The sequence below is a fragment of the Sorex araneus genome, chromosome 4 (assembly GCF_027595985.1).
Source record: "Sorex araneus isolate mSorAra2 chromosome 4, mSorAra2.pri, whole genome shotgun sequence".
NCBI lineage: Eukaryota > Metazoa > Chordata > Mammalia > Eulipotyphla > Soricidae > Sorex > Sorex araneus.
Genome location: NC_073305.1, coordinates 221,202,019 through 221,222,210, shown reverse-complemented (window position 1 = coordinate 221,222,210; position 20,192 = coordinate 221,202,019). Strand labels below are relative to the sequence as shown.

Below are 20,192 nucleotides of genomic sequence, written 5' to 3'. Positions count from 1 at the left end.
TCGAAGTCAAATGCAGAATCTCCTGTGAGGGGCCATGTAGATGGCTGGGGGCTGGCACTCGTGCTCTGACTGTGACAGACCCGTGTTTAGTTCCTAACATCACATGGGGCCCCCAAACATTAAACCAGAAATAACCGTTGGGCACTGCCAGGAGTGACAACGCCCTTCCCCTCAAAGAAGAACGTAGATGAAACGGACGAAAATTACAAAAAAGAACAAAGCAAAAAATGTGAATATCCTATACCTATTAGACAAACTAAATAGTACCTATAATCCTTTCCACAAAGAAATCCCAAAAGCCTGATGAATATTATCAAACATCTCAGGAATAATGCATTTATAGACAAACTATCTAAAGAAAGGAAAAGGGAGCAACTCCTGAGTAATATTATAAAGCCAGTTTGTTATCTTTGTCTTAGGTTGGTTTTTTGGACCACCCCAGCAATGCTGGGGGCTTATTTTCGGCAAGCACCTACCTGCTGTATTATTTCTCCAGCCCCCAAAGCCAGTATGTTCTTGACCCCACAAAAAAAAAAAAATACTGCAAGCAAGAAATTACAGACTCACTTCTCTCATGAATACAGATGTATAGATTCTGAACAATAACAGAATAAATAAATGATACCTGTAATACAAAGGATGGTATATCACAATCACGTGATAGACCACTGTGCAGAAATATGATGTACTTCCCTCAAATGTACTTCCACAACTGGAACTTATCGATACAGAAAAGACCTTGATAAAATTCAGCAAACAAAATGTCCAAGAGACCCAGCAACCAGAACAGTTGTTCAACTTGATGGAGGAACTTTATCAAAAGTCTGCAACGACCACTATACTCAGCAACCAATGGAATGTCATTAAGGCTGAGACAAGGGATAGAAACGCTTACGACTTTATAAAAACACTATTCTGCAAGCCTCAGAGTACAACAAAGTAAATAGTGTACAAATCAGAAAGGAAGATACACAACTGTCTTTATTCAAAGACATGACGTAGAAAATAGGATAAATGAGGTTAGCAGGGTTACAGAACATAATGCCAAGACAAAAATTCTATTATTCCCACACTGACAGTGATAAAACAATAGAAACTGGACAGAAATGAAAACGAGAATTGACTATCCAGCTAAAGAAAGGAGAAAGTAAGGGCCTGTGGCGAGGGCGAAACAGGCCCTGCGTGCTCAAGGCCCGGGTCCAATCCCTGGAAGCCCTTGCCCCACGAGCACCCCTCACCCCCCGCACCCTGGGCAGGAGAAACATCACATCTTGGGGCCTAAGCAATGAATCATTGATCTGCTTGGCACAGCACCACTGTGGGTGACATCCAGGCCCTCTGGGGAAGTCCCCACTTCCCAAATCATTAAAGAACGAGGGATTAAAGCAAAGACAGAAGAAACAAAAGCATTAAACCCAAATCCTGAAGTGACCATTTTCTTGACTGTCTCTTTTTCTGTTCTGGGGAATTACTCCTGGCATGGCTGGGGCATCATAAGGGATGCCAGGGATAAAGCCAGGGTCAGCCCTGAGTAAGGAAAATGTCTTATCGGATATAGGCTCTCTAGGGCCCCCAAATCCTGAATTCTTAAGAAATTAATAAACTGGGGCCAGAGTGATCCTGCACATAGCACCCCCAGCTCCATCCCTGGCATTCCTTATGTCCTTGAGCACGACCAGGAGCGGTTCCTGAGTGCAGAGCCAGGAGTAACCCCTGATCACCACCGGGTATAGCCTCAAAACCTAAATAAAAAAAATTAAATACAAAATGAATAGACCAAGATCAGCATTTGCATATTAGTTGGAGGGGTGGGAGACCTGAATCACCACTTGTCTACTCAGTATTTATTTAAATGCCACTGGGATGACAATAATATGGAAAATTATCTCTGTAAAGGAATTATCTCATTGCTGAAACCAAAGTAAATTCTAAAAGACACAAGGTGTAACAGGAAAAAAGAAAAAGGCAAGCATTTAATCATTTGGGAGCAGAAAAAAACCTCCCCAACATGATCTGTCATCAAAAAGTTATGAAGGGAAAAGGGACAAGCTTGTTTAAAGAAAAAGTTAAAACATCCATCTGGCAAAAATAGAAAATTGTCATACTGTAAATTTTTGTGGCCATATTCTTGATAAAATATGACTTTAGCCAGGGATGTGGGTTAGTAGCAGAACATTTGTCTTGCATATGTGAGGCCCTGGGTTCAATCTTCACACTACAAAAAATTAATTAAATAAAATTGCAAACAGATTTATTAATAAAAAGAAGTGTGAACTTTCATATATGAAAGGACTTAACAAATCTTCACTTTACAAAGAATGGTAAGAATATGGATCAACAAGAAAAATAGGAGGGAAATGCAAAATAAAAATGGGTAGAAATAGGAGTGATGGCAAAATACAAATACTCGTGAACCGGAAAGACATCCCCACATGCATCACATGAGGAGGGTCATGTTCAAGTCCTGCAGACAACCTCCCGCCCCCCTCTCCCCAGCACCACTGGCGTATGAAAGACACTTTGTCAAAGAGAATTACAAGTAAGTACAAATATGCTATCAGGGCTGCTGAGAACTTGATGGCCAGGATTCACTCACTGCTGGTGAGGGGGCAATTTTGAAGTTTTTTGCAGAGTCTTTTAGCAACGTTTATGTTTATTTAAAATACCAGTATCTTTCAATTCCAGAAAGTTTACTTTCAGGAATATCTGATATGATCACTGAGTACAGAGAGGTATTCCCAAATCAAAACTGTTCTACAGAAAAAAAACCTAAATCAGTGGTACAAAATACAGCATCATGTGATTCCCCAAGCGCTGCCGCCAAGAATGACCCTGAGCAGAGCCATGAGTAGCCCCTGAGCACTGCCAGGTGTGGCTTAACCTCCCCCGAGAAGAGCGGGGCTCTAGAACAAGGGCTGCTCTTCCTATCTGTATTAAGTGGGCCTTTTCTTTACGATCATTTTGGAAACCAATTTAAGAGGGCCGGGAATGCGTCAGTGGTAGGATAGTCTGGCACATGTGCGGGCCTCGGTTCCATCCCTGGCACCACAAATCAACGGATCAATAGACTCCTCCCCCGAGTGCATTTCAGAACCTCATGTCTGCTCCCTTTGCAGAGAAGGGCTGTCCACGAGTGTGTCCACGCCCTTGCTAGCTGTTGGTTCTTTCATCCCGTTCAACGGCCACAAACACGTCCCCACGTGCTGCGCCAGGACACTCGTGGCTGACTCCCGCATGGGAGAGCACACCACGGGCCGCTCAGCAGCCAGAACACCGCCCAAGGAGCGCTCCAGGTGAAGTGACAGAGAAGTGCACAGAAGTGCAAACTAAGGGGAAACATTCCGGAACCAAAGCCAACAAGGAAAACAACCAAGTTCTACAACAAATAAAAGACAAAGGGACAATTTCTTAAAACATAAAACTCCTATCTCCTGGCTACAGTAACAATTACCCAGTTTTGAAACAAACCTGTAAGTTATACTAAGGTGCCTTGCACACACCTGGCCCGGATTCCATCCCCAGCACCCACAAATGTCCCCCGAGCATGCCAGGAGTGATCCCTGAGCACAGCCAGGTATAGCTCCAAAAAAAACAAACAAAAAAAGATTTTTTTTTCAAAGCAACTATAATTACAATCTATGAAACAACTGGCTATTTGGATATTGGGTGGGCATTTCATAACATGAAACTGCCCATCTGTTTATATGTGAGAATGGCACTACCCTTAGAAAGCCAAGTCTGTCTTTCCTCCACACACACCCCTCGCCCCCAGTGGTGCTAGTGGAGTGCTCTGCTCAATGCAGGGAGACTGCTCCCGGGGGCCGGGTCAGACCACAACTCCCGCACACACTGCAGCCCTCTGGACTCTGTCCCTGGCCCCAACCCTACTATCAATAGCTCACCTAGAGTGACCAAGGACCCAAAACCGTTTTAATAAACTATTAAGGCATTCTGCTTGCCTTTTCCACTCTATGTGTAACCAGAACATCAACTTTTCCAGAGGTTCTGGGTATCTGCTATCACTGTTTCCCACAGTGAACATTTCTGGCCCCCTGGGGCGCTGGGCTGGTGGGAGTGTCGGGTGCCTAGTGTAGCTTGGGTGCAGTTGGGGGAGGCTTTCGGTAGGTTTGGTTAAAAGAGGTGCATTTCCAGGGAGGCACTGTTTTTCCTTTTTTGTTTTTTCCCTGAATAGGGGCAGTAGGCCAAATAAACTCAGGCACATCTAGGGTAATGGAACATGAACTTGCTCTTTAGGTCTTTTTAAAAATTTTAATCCAATGTGGCAAACATTGACAGATTAAACATTTAAAAGAAATTTCCGGGGATGGGGTGATAGCACAGTGGGTAGGGCGTTTGCCTTGCACACGGCCGACCCAGGTTCGATTCCCAGCATCCCATATGGTCCCCCTGAGCACCGCCAGGGGTGATTCCTGAGTGCAGAGCCAGGAGTTACCCCTGTGCATCGCCAGGTGTGACCCAAAAAGGAAAAAAAAAATTCCTTAAGTTCCCCCAGGCCTATTTTTTTGGAGAAGGAGACCCTTGGGCCAAGGGTCAAGGCTTCCTCCTGGCTCTGTACTCTGGGTCAGTCCTATGTAGCGTTGGGGACTGCGCCGGGGTCAGCAGCGTGCAAAGCAAGCAAGCACCATAACCTGATCTATCTCGCTGGCCTAAGAACATCAATAATTTTTAAAAACTGTCAGAAGTTCTAAGACCAAGAAGTTGGAGAATGTTCGCCTACGTAACTAGATTGTCCGAGCTAAACAGTTCATCGTAGGTAGGGTACATGAATGAGAGACTAAGGAGGGAACCAAATCTGCCTCAGTTGGACACATACCCCCCGTCAGGTGCCAGGGACAACTGAAATGAAGGTCACAACTCCTTCTGGCCATGTTTCTAATGTGGCATCAGCCACTTTTATATTGGCAATTACTACACTCCCATTTCCTAAATTTTGTTTTCACCTTGACCTTATAGGAATACTCACTTCTCTTCTTAACTTATTTAGGAGACATTAAATCCCAAGAACAGTTCAAACTCTTTTTCTGTTCTGGAATCAGCAGTACCAAATCACCTGAAGCAGGTGTGCTGGTGGCTCGGTCCTGCAGCGTCCTCGCTGTGAGCAGGGTCAGTTTCCACCCTTCCCAGTGGCCGCCGACCTATCTGGCACTTGCCTTCTCCTTGCCCCGTCCAGCTCCCTCTCTGCAAACCAGTCGCAGGACTTGGGCTGCACGGCCCGCCAGGACACTGGCCTGGAGGTGTGTGAGCCCTCTCAAGTGTGGGCAGCTGCGCGGGGACAACCCCAACTGCCCCCTCAGCCCAGTCAGCCAAACATAGCAGGTGCGACAGAGGCCAGCACCTCTCCCACATTCCCGGGCCTCTTCCCACCACGTGCCGGTAATATCCCACATTCTCCTCAAAGGCCGAAAATGGGCAAAGAGACGAAAGGCCTCCACTAAGTAATCAAGTGTCTAGTAGCAGGCTATCCCAACTGGGGCTTCTGAGAATTCCACTCCACAGAGAGCCATACTGCAGCAATGAGCTCCAGATTCTGAATCAGTTTCTTCCAAGTCTGAGGGGCAGGAGGAACATACCACATTATCCCCGTTTAGGTGACACTTGGAAGGAGAAGCTTCCCCCACCCCCGTTAGTACAAAACATTCACGTAACTGAAGTTAACTGACCTTGGTCATGCCTCCTGCCTGCGCTGTGTTCAGTCCGTGACTGGCTATCTGCGGTGACACTTGCGTCAACGTCTCGGCCAGCACACTGCCTGTGGCCCCCTGCATGGCCGGGGCAGGGTATGGCATTCCAGCCCCCCTTCCTCTGCCAGCAGCCCCCAGAGATCCGTTCATGACTTGCGCCTGCCCTTGCTGCGCCTGGTTCATTAAGCTGTGGCCGGAGTTGCTGTTGAGGAGGCCGGGGTGGGTCTGGTTGAAGTTAGCGTTCATGCAGATGCCGGGGCCGGGCTGTGCTGTGGCAGGGCTGCTGCTCACCAGTCCCACCTGCTTTTGTGCTTGCGGGTTCAGTGCTTGGGAAGCAGGGGGAGTGGGCCCAGAGGTGCTGGCTGCCTGTTTGGGCAGGCTGGGGGCGGAAGCATCTCCCTGGTTCAGAGGGCTCTTGCCCATGGCACCCAGGCTGGCCATATTCGCACTGTTTGGCTGCCCTGGAGCTGGACCGCCCAGGCCTTGCTGCACCGGGCTGCTGGCGCTCACATTTCCGATTCCTGGGTTGATACTTGAGCCGCTGCTTCCACGCAGAAGCTCCGACAGTTGTTTATGTTTGGAAGCAGCATCTGGAACAAGGTTCGCATTGTTTATAAGGCTTAAGTCTCCTCCATTGGGGATCAGCTCATCGGGAAGATCATTTTCCAAGTCAAACAATGATCCATAATCTAGAAAGTAAACAGAAAAGGAAATGAGAAACTAAGTAACCACAATAACTCTGAACTGCTAACACGTCACGGACCACGGACCATGGTACACTAGACATAGAACACGTCTTGTGAGTTAGGTCAAAGTGACTTCTAAGCCCACTAGGCAAAATAAAAGTGAAGAGTAATTGGAGCTGGAGTGATAGTTCAGTGTGTAGGGCGTTTGCCTTGCACACAGCCGACCCGGGTTCGATTCCCAGCATCCATATATGGTCTCCTGAGCACCACCAGGAGTAGCTCCTGAGTGCAGAGCCAGGAGTAACCCCTGTGCATTGCCAGTTGTGACCCAAAAAGAAAAAAGAAAAAAAAAGTGAAGAGTAATTTTCAAAGTCTAAAGAAAAAAGAATTTAAATAAAAATCAGACCAAAACGAAGCCTACTAGATTTTATCCTTTATGCTTTATCCTAAAGCAGTAATTAAAAAGTGTTGTGTGACCGCTGCACTGTTTACAATAGCCAGAATCTGGAAAAAACCCGAGTGCCCTAGAACAGATGACTGGTTGAAGAAACTCTGGTACATCTATACAATGGAATACTATGCAGCTGTTAGAAAAAATGAGGTCATGACGTTTGCACATAAGTGGATCAACATGGAAAGTATCATGCTAAGTGAAATGAGTCAGAAAGAGAGAGACAGACATAGAAAGATTGCACTCATCTGTGGAATATAGAATAATAGACTATAAGACTAACGCCCAACAATAGTAGAAATAAGTACCAGGAGAATGTTTCCATGGCTTGGAGGCTGGTCTCTCATTCTGGGTAACTCAGGGAAGGGACCACCAAGTAAAATGTGGTTGGAGGTCATGTGGGGGAAGGGTGAGGCGGGTGGAATACAGACTAGAGACTGAACACAATGGCCACTCAACACCTCTATTGCAAACCACAACACCTAATCAGAGAGAGAGAACAAAAGGGAATTCCCTGCCATAGTGGCAGGGTGGGGTGGGGGGAGACGGGTCTGGGGAGGGGGGGAGGGATGTTAGGTTTACGGGTGGTGGAGAATGGGCACTGGTGAAGGGATGGGTTATTGAACTTTGTATGGGGGAAGCATGAGCACAAAGATGTATGGATCTGTAACTGTACCCTCACGATGACTCTCTAATTAAAAATAAACTAATAAAAAAAATAAATTAAAAAAAAAAAGTGTTGTGTGAGTGACAATGCAGATGGACAAACAGTAAGCTACAAATTTGCTGGGCTGGGCTGGGGAGACGAGCTCAGCGGAGCACGGGAGCTGCGTGCAGGAGCCGGGTCTGATGCTGGCACGGCAGGTGGTCTCCAGAACACTCCCAAGAGCAACCTCTAGCACCACACCCAGAAGCACTTCTGAGCACTGCTCCAAACACACAAAATCACAGAATTATAGTGTGAAGATGCTTTAAAAATTTTATGGATATACAAGCAAGAGAGGCAGTATAGCAGGCAGGGAGCCTGCCACGCCTGCAGCCAACCTGAACTGAGCCTGCCAGGTGTGACTCCTGAGTACAGAGCCAGGAGTAGCCCTTTAGCATGGCCAGATGTGGCCCAGAAACAAAACAAACAAAAGAATGTTATGTGTACAGGGTTCGAAAGACAGCAGAGCAGATAGGGCCCTTGCCTTGCACACAGCCAACCCCTTCCCATATGGCCCCGTGAGCCCCCCCACCAGAAGTTATCTCTGAGGGCAGAGCCAGGGTAAGCTCTGACCACAGCTGGGTATGACACCCCCTAGTGCCCCCCCCAAAAAAAGAATGACATGTATAAAAAAATAAAATAAAATAATTAGGCATCAGGTTAGAGGAAAAGTAACTCAGGGAATCCAAATTAAAGCTCAGCCTTAAGTGATTACGTATTTACAAGGTAAATCTAATAAAACAAATAAAACCCATGAAACCATAGAAAATAATCACATATAGATACTAAAAAGAATTAAAAGAAAATAGGGCTTGAAAACTCTTTGTATCACATGAAAGAAATCAGACAAGCAGACTGAGAAGCACGCAGACTCACAGATAGAAGGAAACCATTGACTTAAACAGAAAATTCCGACAGAAGCTAAAACAGTAAACAAAAATAGATCACTTTTTCTGGTAAACAAGTATGAAAATGAGCGCAACTTCTTTTCGAGTACCTTTCAAAGGAACAGTGCTCCAACAAGTGATCCATCCCCTCAATTCATGCATAAGGTGCGAACAAGATAATACACAGAGACAAACACCCGAGTATCATGTAAGATAGAACAAGTGGAAACAGGGCCCCAGAGAGCATTCGGAGGACTAGAGCACAGGCTTGACGTGGAGGCGCTTCCGACCGACTCAGGATGCTGGAGCAATCCCTGAGTACTCGAGTACCACACCGTGCTGGAATAGGTCCTCAGAAGCACCAGTGTGGCCCCCCAAAGAATGAGAAAAAATAGCAAAACCACAAGTGCAAACAGGGCTGGGGAAGTAGCTCGAAGGGCTAGTTAGTGCCCACGTACGGCGTGCTGGAGGCCGGGGTAGGACCCTCTGACAGTGACCCTCAACAACGTGCCAGAAAGTACCACTGGCTATGCTCACCCTCCAAAAGAAAAAAAAAAAAAAGGGGAAAATATAAGCAAAGCCCGAGGAGCTTAGTCCAGTGGTCAGAGGTTCTAATATCAGAATCCCAGCTCAGCTAACGACCGTCGTGACCCGGGAAATGAACCAGCCTTTCTCAGCATCAGTCTCCCCTTGAAACAAGCGATGGAGGAAGAGGGGCAAGAGGGAGGGAACAGCCGAGAGCGCTGGGCAGCCTGGGTTTTGATGCCGGGCGCCGGTTCTGAGCTCAGAGTCAGGAGCAACCTCTGACCTCTGCCAAGTGCGGCCCAAATACTAAACCATAAGCAAAAATGAATTAAATATGACATACTATCATAGGAATAAAGTGCCCAGGGTAAGTGCTCAGTATTAGCTATTCTGTTATTCAACAATAAGCTTACCAAAATGCCGTATAAGGATACAGTATATCCTTTTAAAATGATGAAAACTGCAGAAAGGTAGGAAAATGTATGGTATGTAAAAAATACAAATGAAAAGTATATGCAAAATGGCACTAAGATAAGGGTAGAACGAAAGCACCCCCACACGGCAGGGGTTTAAAAGTAAAGCACTCAGGTGGGGAGAGAGACCAGCTGTTAGTACAAAGGCCTCACTTGTGCCTGCCCCAGGTCTGACCCAACAGCACATGGGGTCTCAGCATCCTTCTGGAGGTCCCCATACATGGCCCCACTGTATCAATGTCATCCGGTGCTCATCAATTTGCTCGAGCGGGCCCCAGTAACATCTCCATCGTGAGACTGCTTGTTACTGTTTTTGGCATACCGGGTAGCTTGCCAGACTCTCTGAGGAGGCAGAGGAATCAAACCTGGGTTGGCTGCGTGCAAGGCAAATGCCTTACCCGCTGTGCTATCGGTCCAGCCCACCCCACAGGACAAGCAAATGCAAACAAAGGGTTCCAGAGGAAGCAGCTGGCGGAGATGGGGGGCTGGAGGGTTCTTTCTCCATTTACCTAGTCACTCTTCCTCCCACCACCACTTTTAAGAAAAGCAACTCTCTGCCCTTTGCTTGCCCAACGCCCCCACCCATCTGTTGGTTTCTGGTGAACTCCCCTGAGGGCAGGCAGCTGGAGCTTGCCTTCCTCCTTCCCTTGGGAGCAAGGACAGACAGGATCCCAAGGACCATCTCTCCCCTCTCCCCCTCCTCCCTTCTGCCCTTGCTTGTTCTTGAGCCACACCTGGTGGTGCTCAGGGCTTACTCCTGGCACAGTTCAGGGGATTCAGGGGACGATAAGAGGCGCAGGGGATCAAGCCCAAGTTGGTCATGTGAAGGCAAGCACCTTCCCTGCTGTTCTAGTACGCTCTGCCCCTGCTCCCTGCTTTGCTGGGGAGGGGAGGGGCGCCCAGCAGTGCTCAGGGATTACTCCTGGCTCTGTACTCAGGAGGAAACAAATGGGGTCTCGGGGGTCACACCCGGGTCAGTCACATGCAAGGTAAATGCCCTCCCCACTGTACTCTCTCTGGTCCCCACCCGCACCTTCCTTTCTTCTCTCAGCTAAGGAAATCAAGGTGAGTTAGCCACGCCAGTTCTGAAATGTTTCCTCCCCAAATGGAAGAAGACTTAGAAAGATGTAAGGCAGACTTAGACGCCTTTCTTCTCTAAAGTCTGTCCTAGCACTGCGCTGGAGCAAAAACATGAACACTGTTTCCTGAAGTCACATCTCCGAATTTCCCAACCCATCAGACTTCTCAATTAAGTGAGAAAATGCACTTGCTATTACTTAAACCTAAGGCTGCCAAATTTATTTGGCCAGCTGTACTCTAAGAAAAAACATCACGGAGGCTGGAGCAATAGCACAGTGGGTTAGGCGTTTGCCTTAGCATGCAGCCGACCCGGATTCGATTCCCAGCATCCCATATGGTCCCCTGAGAACCACCAGGGGTAATTCCTGAATTCCTGAGTGCAGAGCCAGGAGTAACCCCTGTGCACTGCCAGGTGTGACCCAAAAAGCAAAAAAAAAAAAAAAAAAAAGAAAGAAAGAAAAAGAAAGAAAGAGAAGAAAAAACTTAAGACTGTCCCAAAAATCTACCTCCAAAGAAACCAAGTTCCCCCCTCCCCAACTGCACTCCAGGCTGCGACCATCCCCTTGGATTATTCAAATGCTCCATCCCTTTGAAAGGCTCTGAGTGAAAGTTACAGTTTAATGCAGCATCGAGACATCCTGATCTCTAGTGTAAGTTCAGGTGGAGGCCAACAGGATGTGGTCCCTCGCAGCCTCTCAAGACTTCACCCTCTTCGCCCCACACCTCCTGCTACCCTCTCCCTTTCAGGACAGCGCATGAGCTGCCAGGAAAGTCAGCACTGATGGCGGAGTTTCTCCCTGCCTAGTCCCACCCGCCCCAAACTACCACAAAGACCAACAAAGTGACTGTGGAGATTTTGGGGGGGAGGGGGAGCGAGAAACTGACTAACGGGATGGGGTCGACCACACTGGTAGTGCTGAGCTTCTCAGTCTGTACTTGAGTGCACTCCAGGATGTGCTGGAGGACTGTGGAAACTGGAAACTGCCCCCCGCCCTCCCACACACACAAGCAAGCGAGCACTTCAGCCCCTTGAGCCATCTCCCTGCATCCAGCGGAGCTTTAAGACCCCTGCAGATCTGACCAGTTCCCCCCTTTCAGCTCCAAAGTCCTCTGCTCAAACAGCTGCCTCAGAAACCATGTCTGATACAAACCCATCTCTTCCCACATGCCTGACCACAGATCAGTATTACTTACATGCAAGCACGTATACACACACACACACACACACACACACAGACTGAGCTTTGGTTGAACCTTCACCAGTTGCAACAGTAAGAGTCTTCTAACTACTTAAGTTTTTGTGTCCCCAATTATGACACAATGAATAATCTTAACATTGATAAAATATTTCACATACTGATTGTCCTTACCCAAATTCTGCCAGTTGTCCCAGTCAATGGGAGGGAGGTGAATTGGGGGGGGCACACGTGGCAATGCTTAGGGGTTATAGGGGTTCTCCTGCTGTGCGCTCAGGGATCTCTCCTGGTGGGCTCAGGGGACCATATGGGATGCTGGGGATTGAAACCGGGTCTGCCACGTGCAACGCAAGTGCCCTACCGCTGTACTACTGTCCAGCCCTACCCCAGTAATTTTATTTACCACATTCACTCTCCTAAAATCTAATCAGGATCTCAAGTTCATTGAGCTGTTATGTCCCACTCTTCTTTGGTCTAGAGAGGTTTCTCAGACCTTCCCAACTCTGAAGAGTCTGAAGAGCAAGAGCCAGTTGTCCCATAGAATGTCCTAAATTTTGATTTTTTTGTTTTTGTTTTTGGGTTTTTTTTTTTTCTCTTCTTGGGTCACACTTGGCGATGCACAGGGGTCCATATGGGATGCTGGGAATCGAACCAGGGTGGGCCGTGTGCAAGGCAAACGCCCTCCCTGCTGTGCTATAGCGCCAACCCAGAGTTCGTAATTCTGAAGAGACACCAAGAACCAACCCTGGACACAGCAGACACTCTGAAAGAAACCCACTGAGCAGAGCTGCCGCTGGCAGGTCAGCCAGCTTCGGCAGCTCCAGGGGGCTTTATGGGACCCTCGCCATGGGACCCTGTTACTGTGCTGTCCTTAACCTAAAGATTCAGGGACATATCCAGGTACAACAGGCACATAAAATAACCTCAAAACCTAACACCACTTCAACACAATGATGTCTCGTGGTCGATGAAGCAGCACGGCGCTGTGCAGTGCCTGCGGACGGGGCGAGGGTGAGAGGGCCCGGGCGCTTCTCCAGGGGAGGCCCTTTCCTGCCCAGGGAAACCCAGCAGCTCAGTGCAGGGTCCCAGGTCTGAGGAGGACTGGTGTGGAAACGGAAAAAGAAGCCCACTGGAACCCAGGATTCCAGTCCAGGCTGAGCCGGGAGCTCCCCGAAGACAGACATGACTGGCTAGAGCAGCATTTCGCAGGAGGGGCATGTCCCCCTGAAGGTCCCCGGATACTCTGAGAGGGCCACACAGATTTGAAAAATCACATATATGGGAGCCACTGAAGGAAATTGGGGGTGGGGAGACAGAAAGGAAATGAGACATGAGACGGGAAGGGGCCCCGGTAGGGGAAGAGCTGCACGCCACTGACGAAGGCCCACAAGGAGAGATGGAAAGAGCCCTTACTCCACTCATCTGCACAAAGGAAAACTTTTTGGTTTTGGTTTTGTTTTTTGGGTCACCCCGGCTGTGCTCAAGAGTTGGCTCTGCTGGCAGCTCCGGGGAACCCTGTGAGGTGTGAGGATGGAAGCCAGGTCAGCCGCATGCCAGGCAAGAGCCCTGCCCGCTGTACAGTCTCTCCCACCCCTACTCTGAAACGCTTTACCTTGAAAAATGTACCCACCAGATAGCTACTGCATGCGGTCAGGGGGCACCCAGCAGTGCTGAAGGTTACTCCCGGCTCACAGCTTGGCGCAGTAAGTCTAAACTCCCTAACGCAAGGTGGGGAGCGTCTCCCAGGCCCACACGGCTTGTTCCAGTCTGCTCTAAAGCACACACAACTTTGCCATCATGGCTGAGGCTCTTTTCTTTTTTTTTTATAGGTTGGCCACATTTTGTACGCCTTAATCTTTTTTTTTTTTGCCTTGTCCCATTTCAGTCTGAACACATCTCTGAGCCGCTGCGTGCAGGCAACAGTGATGAACTTTACTTCTGTCCTCGCCTACCAGTCCAAGCGCACGCAAACCCGTGTGACTCCATGACATGGAGTTCATGGAAGGCACATCTGTGTCCATCGTTTTCTCACCATTCACTGTGCTTGCACCCGTTCTCCGGTTAAGAACATGACAGAATGCAGGCGAGGCAGGAAATTGCAACAATGCAGCTACCCTTTCCTCACAGAGTGTCCCCACACTCTGGCTTGGGCAACACCAATCTGAGCCATCGCGACTGCCAGAGACCGAGGGCTCCGCTTCCAACCCTCAGGCACGCGCCCTTCTCTCTGCCAGGCCAGCAGGGGACCCACGAGGGCAAAAGCTAAGGCTTGACAAGTCTCACAGGGATGCTTCTTTCCGGAGGCCACGACCTGCCACACAGCCCTTCACTCCGGCACACACCGGACACCAATTCTCTCTTTCTCAGGGCTTCCTGGCCACCAAGCCGGAGCATGTCCCTTTCGCTGTGCTGACTGAGCAAACAAGCACCCCACTTCCCACTCTGTCACACCCTCAGACAGCCGGGCCACTACAGCAGTTTGGGGAGGGTAAAGTCACAGCTCCACGCTGCCATCAAGCAGTCACAGAGATTTCCCTTCCAGAACACTCCAGTCGCTTGATCAGGGCGACCAGCATATACTGGAAATCAGTACTTCACCTGAAACATGGAATAAATTATCAGATACAATGAAAAAAAGCATTTTACTTTACAGAATCAAGTGCTGGATAAGTAACCAAATCAATCTGCCCACCCCGGAACATCTAAAACACCATTTTACCTGAAAAAAATGTTTGGAAAGTTCTGGCTAAACAACCTATCCACACAAAACACACCTTTTCACAAGCCTGTCCCATGCTCTCCTCTGCATGGCAGCTGGGTCCCAGCAAGCACGACCCGGCAGGTGAGGCCTCCTGCTCTCTACAGGCTGGGGCGCTGACCTCTGGCCTCCCCAGACTCGACCAGGGCCTCTACCGTCGCAGGCTCAAACCCCCACCGCATTATGCGACGCTGCACGGCATCCTTCCATCTGTGCACAGTGCCCGTCTGTCTGCCCTGGCACACGATGCTGCGGACCTAGGAGGCCACAACATACCTGTATGGGGCAAGAATGAGGGGACCCCAGAGAGCGCCCCAGCTCCAGAGGGGACAGTGTGCTCCAGCCCAAAGACTCAGAAGTATTCTCGTCAGTTACCCTCTTAGAACAGAAACAAAGTGACCCAGATTCAACAATGAGTTCTCTCCAAAGGTTACATTGTTCTCCCGGCCTTCCCCCAGGTTTCCTGAGCAGGTCCCGGTCCGTTTCTCTCCCTGCAGCCCTGTGTGCCCCTGTCTGGGACTGCCCACCCTCTGGTTGAGGCAATGGGAAAAAGCTCGCTGAAGCACTGGAAGTCGTGATGCTAGAAGTTGACTAGCCAGACTTTAGAACCTGGCTCTGGGCTCATGCATGGAAATTCCTCCCGCTGCCATGATGCCTGAGCTTCCCACTCGCCCTTCCCTCCACAGTCCCCACTCCTGGGGAAAAGGCAGGCATTCTCCAAAGGTTCCCCAGAGTTTAGATTTTCCTTGGTGTTATTTGTACTATAACTGACTATAAATATTTCTCTTCCATTTTCCAAAGGAAACCCTCAAGCTCATTCGCCAACAGGGTCTGGCGCGAACCTCAGGCAATCACAAACTAATGTCTGAGCTCGCAAAGCTGTGCAGAGAAGCGATAAAGGAAGACCCCAAAGAGAGAAGAGCAGCAGTGTTGGCCGATGCAGCAGAAGCCGGGAAAAGTATTCGCAACACCTGCCTGTCCTTCGCCAACTATAAGACCAAGATAACTGTCCTCTGATGTTCTTCTGATGGATCTATCACATCTTCAAGGAGGGCAATGGAAAAGGTTATCCACGACTTCTACTCGGATCTCTTTAATAGCCATGTCTACCTGCCCACATACCAAATTCCTCAGGATGGATATGTTGTTCCCAGCGTTCTCCCTTCCGAAATCCGACACGCCATTTCGTCGGTAAAGAACCGCACAACACCCGGTCCAGACAAGGTCAGACCCGAACACCTGAAGAATCTCCCACCAGTACTCATCAATACACTGGCTCGGCTCTTCACACGCTACCTGTCTTAATGCAAAGTTCCATCCCAATGGAAAACCAGCAGGACCATCCTGTTGTACAAGAAGGGAGAGACATTCACGACATTGGCAACTATTGCCCGATCTGCCTGTTGTCTGTCATCTACAAGTTATTCACTCGAGTCATCCTCAGTAGGATTGGCAGAACACTAGACGAAGGACAACCAAGTGGGCAAGCCGGGTTCCGAAAAGGATTCAGCACAATCAACCATATCCACACGGTGACCAAGCTCATTGAGGTTTCGAGAGAGAGTTCAAGATGCCGCTCTGTCTAACGTTCACTGATTTAAAGGCCTTTGATTCTGTTGAGACTGAAGCAGTCATCGAAGCCCTAGCCAAACAGGGCGTTCAAACTCAGTACATCAGGATCCTCCGGTGAGCTGTATTACGGATTCACCACCAGGATCTCACCATTCTACAAAGAAGTGATCATCGATGTAAAGAGAGGGATTTGGCAGGGTGATACCATTTCACCGAAACTCTTCAGTGCCACCCTCAAGAACATAATGCGATGACTGGAATGGGAAGGAATGGGAGTGAAGATAGTAGGTCAACAACTATACCACCTCCGCTTTGCTGATGACATCGTTCTCATAACACCAAGTATCAGCCAAGCGGCACAAATGCTGGCCGGCTTTGACCATGAGTGTGGAAAGGTCGAATTGCAGCTGAATCTCACGAAGACAATGTTCATGAGAAATGGACTAGTTCTTGATGTTCCATTTGCCTTCAACAGAACGATCATCTCCGAATGCAGCAGTTATGTGTACCTACGTCGAGAACTCAACATGACAAATGACCTGGCACCTGAGCTGCGCAGGAGGAAGAGAGCAGCGTGGAACGCCTTCAAGAGCGTCGAAGAAGTGGTTAAGAGGGTGAAGAACCTCCGGCTCCGGGCAAATCTTTTCGACTCCACCATTCTTCTTGAACTAACATACGCCTCAGAAACCTGGGCCCTACGCAAGCAGGATGAGAACACTATTCGTGTATCCCAAAGAGGAATTAAAAAAGCTATGCTAGGAGTATCACGTCTCACTCAAGTGAGAGAAGGAATCCGTCGACAATCAAAATCAGGGACGCTGTCTTGTTTGCCAAGGCACCGAAAATCAGATGGGCTGGACACATAATGCAATTTAAAGATGACTGCTGGACTAGAGCTATTACTGACTAGATTCCACGGGACCTCAAAAGACCGCATGGCCGCCCACCTACCAGATGGTCAGACTTCTTTGTCAAAAGCCTGAACAAAGGGTTTGAGGCTCTTTGTGTTCCTGGAGTGAGTAGATGCCACTGGGCTACACTAGCACGCAACAGGAACAAATGGAGACGTTACTGGCGCCCGCTCCAGCAAACGGAAGATCAGCGGGATGACAAGTGATACAAGTGATACATTTTCCAAAAGCTAATAAACTATTTTCACTGACTCTAAAAACATTGACAAAAGAAACTCCAGGGTGGGAGAGATGGGAGGCCCAGAGCGATGCCCAGAATCTCATGGCCCCCAGCACTGCACCAGGTACAGCCCCACCCTGGCTGAAGGCCCCCCACCCACCCACCAAAATTTTTAAGTTCCCTAAGTCACGACCAGATACAGGGTTCAGAAAGTGCATAAGCTAAGTGCATGCTTTGCAGGCAGGAGGGCTGGGTTCAAGCCCTGGCACAAGTTTAAAAAATGAAAAAGAAAAAAGCACCTCTGATTAGTACTTATGCCTTCACAAATAATTTTATTAAAATTTCAGGGTCAAAATTATCTAACCTTTATCTTCTCTTTGCAACGATTATTAAGAAAGGAAGCAAATTCCTCACAGACTCTCCGATAACTCAGCCTTCTTTTACGGAGATACACTGGGGCAGAAAAACGAAGTTTCCCTTCACTCTGGAGCAGAAAGCCCTGTTCCTCCTGGGCATCGCTGGCAAGAGCCCAGGAGGGCAGCTCTGCAAGCACCACCTCCCCTGCCTCCCCTCAGGCCACCCTCTGGGAGCAAGACCCTTTAGCTCGGGGCCAAGAGACCAGCACATCTAAGCCTGAGCAAGAGTCTTGACCCCAGGAGATTACGGTTTCATCGAGGAGGATAAGCCAAGGGCACCAAATACAAACAGGTAACACACATGTGTCTGGTCTGACAGTCGGGAATCAAGGAGTGAACAGGAACGGGAAGCCCACATCAGAGGCAAGGAAAGCAGGGCACTGAGGAAAAGTCACTGCAAACGGGGAGCAGACGAAGGGGTCAAGCCAAGGAGAGGGAAGAGGCTGGGTTTGGGCCTGAGAGTCAACAAAAGGATTCCCTCAGGCAGGGGTCTGGGGATGCGGGAACTTGACCCCACAGATGCTCTCTCGCCACAGCCCCACTCGAGAGAGGCAAGACTGGGAGGATCATCTGGTTTGAGCCCCGGCACGTGGCCTTCTGGCACCAGCAGGAATGTGACCTGGGGCACCCCAGCCTCACACTCTCAGGCCCGAGCACCTTGGCTGTCCAAGGAGCACTGGGAGTGACCCCTGCGTTCCCTGATCACGTGAGGTGGCATCCCCCCCCCCCGAAAAAAAAAACAAACCCTAAATTTTATCCTCTAGTATAATTTTAGGACTAGAACAATAGCACAGCGGGAAGGGCGTTTGGCCAACCCAGGTTCGATTCCTCCGTCCCTCTCGGAGAGCCTAGCAAGCTACCGAGAGGATCCCGCCCGCACGGCAGAGCCTGGCAAGCTACCTGTGGCGCATCAGATATGCCAAAAACAGTAACAAGTCTCACAATGGAGATGTTACTGGTGCTCACTCGAGCAAATCGACAGTGCAACAGTGCTACAGTGCAGTATAATTTTATCCTCTAGTAGTATAATTACAGGAGTTGTTTACAAGAGATGTGGTGAGAAGTGTTAAGACAATTCAATTTTATAAACCCAGATTTGCAGCTAATTTATGAGACAAATTTTCATGTTACCAAGGAATCTATCCAGTGATACTTTTCTAAACCCAAACCTGCCTCTTAAGTGCAGTAAAGACACCAAGAACCGCAGTCTGGAGTGCGAAGAAGGAAACCGAGCTACTCGTATTAGATGAAAAGCCAATTATTTCACACTCTTATATGTGTGACTCCAGGTTTACTCCTACTCGTGCTCTGGGTACCCCTACGCAGTGCCGGGGATCAAACTGGGCTCGGCCCAGTAGGGCCAAGAAGCCTACCCCATACACCTCTCCAGCCCCTGGATCAAATGAACTGCAACAAAATAGACCTGACAAACTGCAACAGGCACCAGAGGGCAAAGATTTGATGTGTAAGAAGCACTTCCTAACTCTCTAAGAGCAAGTGTGATGAGAACGCTATTCTCATTCCCAAATACACTTCAAGGGTACTTTTTTTTTCCTTTTCGGGTCACACCCGGTGATGCACAGGGGCTACTCCTGGCTCTGCACTCAGGAATTACCCCTGGCGGTGCTCAGGGGACCACATGGGATGCTGGGAATTGAACCAGGGTGGGCCGCGTGCAAGGCAAACACCCTCCCCGCTGTGCTATGGCTCCAGCTCCCTCAAGGTTACTTTCATCAGGCCTTAAGAAACCTGGCTGCACCGGGTAGGGCAAACCTAGATTCGCTCCCCACCAGGAGTGATCCCTGAGCGCAGAGCCAGGAATAAGTCCTGGGCGGCACGGGGTATGACAAAAAGCCATCCCGCTGCAATGGATGTCTGCTACCGCCCACCCCCTCGCGAACCCCAGCAGCAGACAGCACTGGCCCTGCTAAGAGTGACCCCAGAGTGCAGAGCCCGGAGGGAGCCCTGAGCTCTGGGGGGGACCCAAGAAACAAAACCAACCAACAAACAAAAAGAAACAGGTTATCAAGGCAAAGAAAGACTGGAGAGGAACTGAGCACTGTCGGTGTGACCCCAGGACAAACAGGAAAAGAAAGACATGGAGACGCCATGAGTTCCTATTATCCATTTTGTGGTATTGGGACTGAACCCCAGATCTCATGCATACAAAGAATGAGCTTTACCACCGAGTCACAACCTCTGCTCTCCAAACCACATGCTGTATTATTTTTGCTGTACAACATTCTAGAAAAGGCAAAATGTTTAGTGTGTCCCAGTAGCTGGTGGCTGGTACGAAGAGGCAGAGATGGGGGATCTTTAGAGAATGGAAATACTCTGGAGTTACAATGGCGCGTTGCACCTGTGCCCGGAGCTAACGTGAACACTGAGGTTAGACCTGGAGAGCTGATGATGTAACCTGGAAGTCTACCAGTGGTCACAAACGTCCCACTCAGGGAGCGCGGTGGACCATGAGAGAAAGTGAGTGTGGGGAGGCTGAGGGTAATAGGAAATCTAGTACCTTCTGTTCAGTTGTAAACCTGCCACTGCTCCCCAACATTCTGAAAAGGGGGAAAGAAACCACACCAAAACTTTACAGATAAATCGCATGT

The 20,192-nt window shown here is 49.0% G+C and overlaps 1 protein-coding gene across 3 annotated transcripts in view; it reads right to left on the bottom strand.

The window, feature by feature from the left end:
• CREBBP (CREB binding protein) overlaps positions 1 to 20,192 on the bottom strand; it is a 109,016-nt gene that overhangs the window by 72,661 nt on the left and 16,163 nt on the right. For all 3 annotated transcript variants that reach the window (XM_055137271.1, XM_055137269.1, XM_055137270.1), the window contains exon 2: positions 5,682 to 6,391. In XM_055137271.1, the coding sequence (XP_054993246.1) occupies positions 5,682 to 6,391 (710 nt within the window). The remainder of the gene's footprint in view (positions 1 to 5,681; positions 6,392 to 20,192) is intronic.